This window comes from Saccopteryx leptura, chromosome 2 (genome assembly GCF_036850995.1).
Source record: "Saccopteryx leptura isolate mSacLep1 chromosome 2, mSacLep1_pri_phased_curated, whole genome shotgun sequence".
NCBI lineage: Eukaryota > Metazoa > Chordata > Mammalia > Chiroptera > Emballonuridae > Saccopteryx > Saccopteryx leptura.
Window position 1 is genome coordinate 346,037,298 of NC_089504.1, and position 6,605 is coordinate 346,043,902.

At 39.9% G+C, this 6,605-nt stretch overlaps 1 protein-coding gene across 3 annotated transcripts; it reads left to right on the top strand.

Moving 5' to 3' along the window:
* The first annotated feature begins 1,624 nt into the window (after nt 1–1,624).
* Nucleotides 1,625–6,291, top strand: KRT10 (keratin 10). 3 transcript variants are annotated; one of them, XM_066364223.1, is made up of 9 exons: nt 1,638–2,275; nt 3,356–3,438; nt 3,807–3,963; nt 4,057–4,218; nt 4,315–4,440; nt 4,720–4,937; nt 5,283–5,373; nt 5,446–5,650; nt 5,934–6,291. In XM_066364223.1, the coding sequence occupies exons 1-9, from the start codon at nt 1,667–1,669 to the stop codon at nt 6,035–6,037; spliced, it is 1,755 nt and encodes a 584-aa protein (XP_066220320.1). In that variant the 5' UTR covers nt 1,638–1,666; the 3' UTR covers nt 6,038–6,291. The 3 variants fall into 3 exon arrangements, with proteins under 3 accessions (XP_066220319.1, XP_066220320.1, XP_066220321.1); XM_066364222.1 differs by having other exon boundaries at nt 1,625–2,275; nt 5,283–5,650; XM_066364224.1 differs by having other exon boundaries at nt 5,283–5,630.
* The last annotated feature ends 314 nt before the right edge of the window (nt 6,292–6,605 follow it).

Below are 6,605 nucleotides of genomic sequence, written 5' to 3' on the forward strand. Positions count from 1 at the left end.
CTATTCTATGTCTTTAGGCAAAGTCAAAAACTCTCTCAGCTTCAACTTCCTCTTCTCTAAACTAGAGATGATAACCACCACCACTATCTCAGCAGCTTATTTCAAAGATTATAAAAGCACAGCATCACAAATAGCACTGTAAAATTGTAAAATATGTGTGAATGAATTTTATATCATGTATTAAAGTCCTAATTAAATACTTCACTAGATAAACTGTTATACCAAATTCTACACATAGTATACCCATGGAAATGTTTTTTGAGAAACAGAATCTAACTTGGAAAGTTATATTCCCAGTCTAGTTCATAATTTTTGAAGTATCATTCTCTAATCTAGATTTATATATATATATAAATATATATATATATTTATATATATATATTTATTTTTTTTTGTATTTTTCCGAAGCTGGAAACGGGGAGGCAGACAGACCCCCGCATGTGCCCGACCGGGATCCACCTGGCATGCCCACCAGGGGGCGATGCTCTGCCCATCTGGGCGTCGCTCTGCCGCAATCAGAGCCATTCTAGCGTCTGAGGCAGAGGCCACAGATCCATCCTCAGAGCCCGGGCAAACTTTGCTCCAATGGAGCCTTGGCTGCGGGAGGGGAAGAGAGAGACAGAGAGGAAGGAGAGGGGGAGGGGTGGAGAAGCAGATGGGCACCTCTCCTGTATGCCCTGGCCAGGAATCGAACCCGGGACTCCTACACGCCAGGCCGACACTCTACCACTGAGCCAACCGTCCAGGGCCTAGATTTATATTCTTGCAAGGAAATTTTTATTCACAATAACAACATACCTAAATTTTCCTTTTTAACTAATCAAACTTAATATAAGAAAGTACTGAAGGTTTGTTTTTCCTATCTTGTGCTAAGAATGTCTGCATTATGGTCTTCATATAAGCCTTAACTAAAATTTGAAAGTCAAAAAAATGATAATTTCATGGTTTTAGTTTTTTAATGTTAAAAAGAACAGCATCATTAAACTAGGAATTCCTAAATCATTATTTACTTCCAATTTCCTAGGCAAAATATCAATATACTTTCATTCTGTAAATAAAAGCTTCCTTACACACACATACTTCCTAAATTGTGCCTTTGTGGCTTTAACTTTTTGTATGTGGCAACTGTTAAACACTAAGATGTTTAGCATATGTGCTTTATTCTTTTTAGTTTACTTACAGTTTTCTACAAGATCTTTCTTGGAACATATTTCTGGTAGACTATGTGCTTATTTGTTGTTCTAATTAAAGCCGTTTAAAAGTTGAATCTGAAAATTCTTATTTTAACCATAACTTTGCAGCTAAAATTCTTCTTCCAAACTTCTAAACATTCTGTGCAATCTAAATTAGTGCTGAAATCAGACTGGATTTTAACAGTTGCTCAATGTTCTTCAAAGGCATATGTTTATCTGAACTACACCCATTTTCAATTTCAACACAACAAATCTCTCATTTGTTCTGAAGGCAAATTTTAAACCATACCTATTGGGATTGGTTATTGCTGAAGATAATGTATGCAATCATGAACCAAAGATGCTAAATTGGCAAAAAGAAAACCATGCAAGTAAGCAAACTCAACCGTGTGTGGGACACACCTTCTCAGTATATAAAGGCTTGTCACTGTCCTTGGTAGCAGCAGGCACTCCCTGGGCTAATCAGCATCACCATGTCTGTTCGATACAGCTCAAGCAAGCAGTACTCTTCCTCCCGCAGTGGTGGGGGAGGAGGAGGAGGAGGAGGGGGGTCCCTCAGAATTTCGAGCAGCAGAGGCTCCCTTGGAGGAGGATTTAGCTCAGGGGGGGGTTTCAGCGGTGGCTCTTTTAGCCGTGGGAGCTCTGGTGGAGGCTGCTTAGTGGGCTCATCAGGTGGCTATGGAGGAGGACTAGGAGGTGGTTTTGGTGGAGGTGGCTTTGGTGGAGGTGGCTTTGGTGGAAGCAGTGGCTTTGGTGGTGGCTACGGAGGGGGTAGCTTTGGAGGGGGCAGCTTTGGTGGAGGCAGCTTTGGTGGAGGCTTTGGTGGAGGCAGCTTTGGAGGAGGTTTTGGAGGAGGCTTTGGTGGAGATGGAGGCCTTCTCTCCGGAAATGAAAAAGTAACCATGCAAAATCTGAATGACCGCCTGGCTTCCTACTTGGATAAAGTTCGGGATCTTGAAGAATCAAACTATGAGCTGGAAAGCAAAATCAAAGAGTGGTATGAAAAGCATGGCAACTCAAGCCAGAGAGAGCCTCGTGACTACAGTAAATACTACCAAACCATCGAAGATCTTAAAAATCAGGTAAGAGGCATTTTAAAATCCAACTTTGAGCCTATTTTTCATCCATCTAATTCAGATAAGTCAATCTTAGATTAACTATGATGTAACTGTTCACTGTGTTTGCCTATGTTACTTTCTTGCTTCTGAAAACAACCCAGTTTCACAAAGGGAAATATTTGTCAGGGTACAGTCATTTCTACCTTCATCCAACATGTATGTTGTGTGTGTGTTTTATAGGATGGTGGATTACTGAGACTCTCTTTGGTTTTAATGAATGTATAATGAGTCCATAGTTAAAATACACTAGATCAGTAAATTTCATCTCATGGAATACAAAAACTCATTACTAAAACTGCAGCACTCCAAAAACAATTATTTTTGCTGACCTAACAAGAAATAGGTTTAATTTTGATCCATTCACATTGGACAACTATTGTTGTGTTGGCTGTTGTAATTTCTTCTTTATTTGACAATCTAAGGGAAATGAAGTCAGTGCCCCTGACTAAATAATCAGGTATTGCATGTTTTAAAAATTCTTGTGGCACACCAGTGGAACACTGGTTGAAAATCACTGCACTAGATCATTTACAAATATAAAAACTGAAAGAACTGTTGAGTCAGAACAAAATACTCTGATAATAAAAAAATACTAGCTACCAACAGTGCAAGAACCATGAACTCTCCAGTATGAAAATGAGATTGTGCTTGCCTCTAGGGATTTGTGAATTGTATCTACCATATACTGGCTTGGAGTGTATTCATTTAGAATACATAGTTATAACAAATTAAACCAAATATACATATGAGTCAGTCAAAAGATGGCTGAAATACATGTAAATCACACAGTATAAGAAGGGGATATACATGCAGGGTCACTGATATATGATTCCAGTGAGTTTTCAGATAGGAATGATATAGAAATAGAAGAGAACAGAATCATCAAGAGAACAAATGATTCACATTTAAGGGTGAGTCTACAATATTTCATATTTAAAATAAAAAAAATTCCTCCAAAATTTTGTAAGAGAACATAACAATGCAGTTCATCTATGCCACTATAAAGGATATATTTGTATCTAATTTCTTTACCTCTTCCCACAGATCCTTAATCTAACAACTGATAATGCCAATGTCCTGCTTCAGATCGACAATGCCAGGCTGGCAGCTGATGACTTCAGGCTGAAGTAAGCTAAGTGAATGGGGTACAACACTGTCACAATAAATACATGAGTTGTTTTTAACAATGACTTTGGATGTCCACAATAGTATTTACATTGTCTTGAATTCATTTAACGTTAAACAGTATTGGGAGCCATCAGAAAAATTTTCCCTTTCAATATTACCTTTATGGGCAACATTAAAAGAAGAAAGTGTACTTTAAAGTAATTGCTAAGCTTCTTTGTATCAAACCACTAATACCCCTATGTGAATTAGTATATGATAAACATTGCCATGATATGAAGTCAACTCTAAATGTGCTTTTTAAGTAGTCTCTGCCCAGGTACATTTCTCTTATCTGTTACAGCCAGTAACTGTACCATGCTCCTTTCAGGTATGAGAATGAGGTAGCCCTCCGCCAGAGCGTGGATGCAGACATCAACGGCCTGCGCCGGGTGCTGGATGAGCTGACCCTGACCAAGGCCGACTTGGAGATGCAGATCGAGGGCCTGACTGAAGAGCTGGCCTACCTGAGGAAGAATCATGAAGAGGTGAGGCAACAAGTTCTATGTACTTGACCCAGCCAGAAGGTTGCTCATTTTGGTCACAGTGCAATCATTATATGTTTCTGTTCCTCAAAAAAGGAAATGAAAGACCTTCAGAATGTGTCCACTGGTGATGTGAATGTGGAAATGAATGCTGCCCCAGGGATTGATCTGACTCAACTTCTGAATAACATGAGAAGCCAGTATGAACAACTCGCCGAACAAAACCGAAAAGACGCTGAAGCCTGGTTCAATGAAAAGGTAATCTACCTTTCTTCATGGTGAAGCCGATGGAGGTTTGGTTATCACTTTGGATTTTTCTCACCTTTTCCTTTTTTTTTCTTTTTAATATTCTAGAGCAAGGAACTAACTACAGAAATAGATAGTAACATTGAACAGATGTCCAGCCAGAAAACTGAGATTACCGAATTGAGACGCACCGTTCAAGGTCTGGAGATCGAACTACAGTCCCAACTAGCCCTGGTATGTTAACTCTCTCACACCAAATTTCATGCTCACGTAAAAAATACTCAACACAACATAAAATGCAGAGTTGGGAAAAATTGGAGCTCTTGTTAATGTGAGAAAAGCATTATCGGCATTGATCTAAAAGTGCTGAAAAGTTGCCATTAAATGTAAAATGCCAATTCCATTCGTTTTCTTTATGCTTCCATAAGATGTCTTAATTTTTTAAAGAAGTTTCACAGTACTTAGCTGAACTAGAGGGACCTTAAGCCATAAGATATTCTCTCTTCTTTCCAGAAACAATCCCTGGAATCCTCCTTGGCAGAAACAGAAGGTCGCTACTGTGTGCAGCTCTCCCAGATTCAGGTCCAGATCTCCTCTCTGGAGGAACAGCTGCAACAAATTCGAGCTGAAACTGAATGCCAGAATGCTGAGTACCAACAACTCCTGGATATTAAGATCCGACTGGAGAATGAAATTCAAACCTACCGCAGCCTGCTAGAAGGAGAGGGAAGGTAAATTACGCAATTTTAAAAAATTATACCAATTGCTTTTATTCAGGATTCCAACTCACAAGGCTTTCCCAAAAACCCAAAGTACCAGAGATAGGGGAGAGAAGGAAGGAGGCTGACCACACAAAAAAAGCTTTATGCAACCAGCTTCAATTTTTTACGAATTTAACTCAGGGTTGTGTGCATATAAAATTTTTGAAGACTGGACTTTAAAATACAGACTTAGCAGGGTTTTTAGTTTTTTTTCTCTCTTCCTCAAAACATGTTTTATTTAAAGTAACAAGCTGGAAAGCGACGCACCATCTTCCAATGTTAGGGTTTACTGAATGTGACGTTTACTCCCTCTAGCTCCGGAGGAGGCGGTGGCTATAGCCGCGGCGGTCGCGGCGGCGGAAGCGGCGGCTACGGCGGCGGAAGTTCCGGCGGCGGCTACGGGGGCAGTTCTGGCGGCGGCGGCGGCAGCTACGGTGGCGGAAGTTCCGGCGGCGGCGGCGGCAGCTACGGCGGCGGAAGTTCCGGCGGCGGCGGCGGCGGCAGCTACGGCGGCGGAAGTTCAGGCGGCGGCGGCGGCGGCAGCTACGGCGGCGGAAGTTCAGGCGGCGGCGGCGGCGGCGGTAGCTACGGCGGCGGAAGCGGTGGCGGAGGCCAGAAGACCTCTTCCGGGTCCACTGGAGAATCCTCATCTAAGGGACCAAGGTCAGCAGAAACTAGCTGGGGTAATAAGAATTAGTTTTTAACTTTCTAAAAACTTAAAACCTTAGGCAGGGTTCCCACTTGCATTTTTAAATAAATTATAACTTTGGCACAATCTTGAAGGAAAAACTGTCAGGGATTAAATGCTATAGCTTAAATATTGTTTGGGTTTTCTTTAAAGGAACTTAAAAACGTAAATTCTTTTTAATTAATGTTTTTCTTTTAGAAGTTTTGCTTGCTAATTAATGGGGACCCCCACAAATTGTTTAGTCTAAATTCTTTTTTTTGTGTGTGATTCACATACAGATACTAATAAAACCAGAGTGATCAAGACAATTATTGAAGAAATGGCACCAGATGGTAGAGTCCTTTCATCTATGGTTGAATCAGAAACCAAGCATCACTATTAAGCCCTATCGAGAGAAAAGAGCCTCCCTTCTCACAGGCCATTTTGTACAGATGCATGAAAACCAAGAAAACACTTCAATCTTAATGGAAATAGGTTCCCTCTTTGAAAATAAGGTGTCTGAAAGTTATTTTGTGGTTTCTGTATTTCTTCTTTTCACTTTACCAGTATTTTCCATTATGTTTCTTTAATGGAAAAAACTTTTTTCTCTTGTCATTTATTGATGAATTCAATAAACTTTCTTACTGATGCAAATTATCTTATTTGGTCAGAATTGTCTTTGTTAAAATTAGATAATGTTTTTAACTTTAAATATTAGTCAACGATAGCATTTGATTGAAGATTGATTTATGCATAAATTCTGAAGACAAAATTGTCCTGATTTCTCTGAGAAATTTTTTTAATCTTGTGGTTATATTGGACCAATGTCAGTAACCTCACTGAATAAAAAAGGTCCATCAGTCTCCAATCTTATTCTTTCTTAAAGATATACAATGTGTAGAAAGCTCCCAATTCTCTGCCTTCAAATTATTTCAAGCCTGGAAATTCTGGATTATCTCAACTGAGGCCCC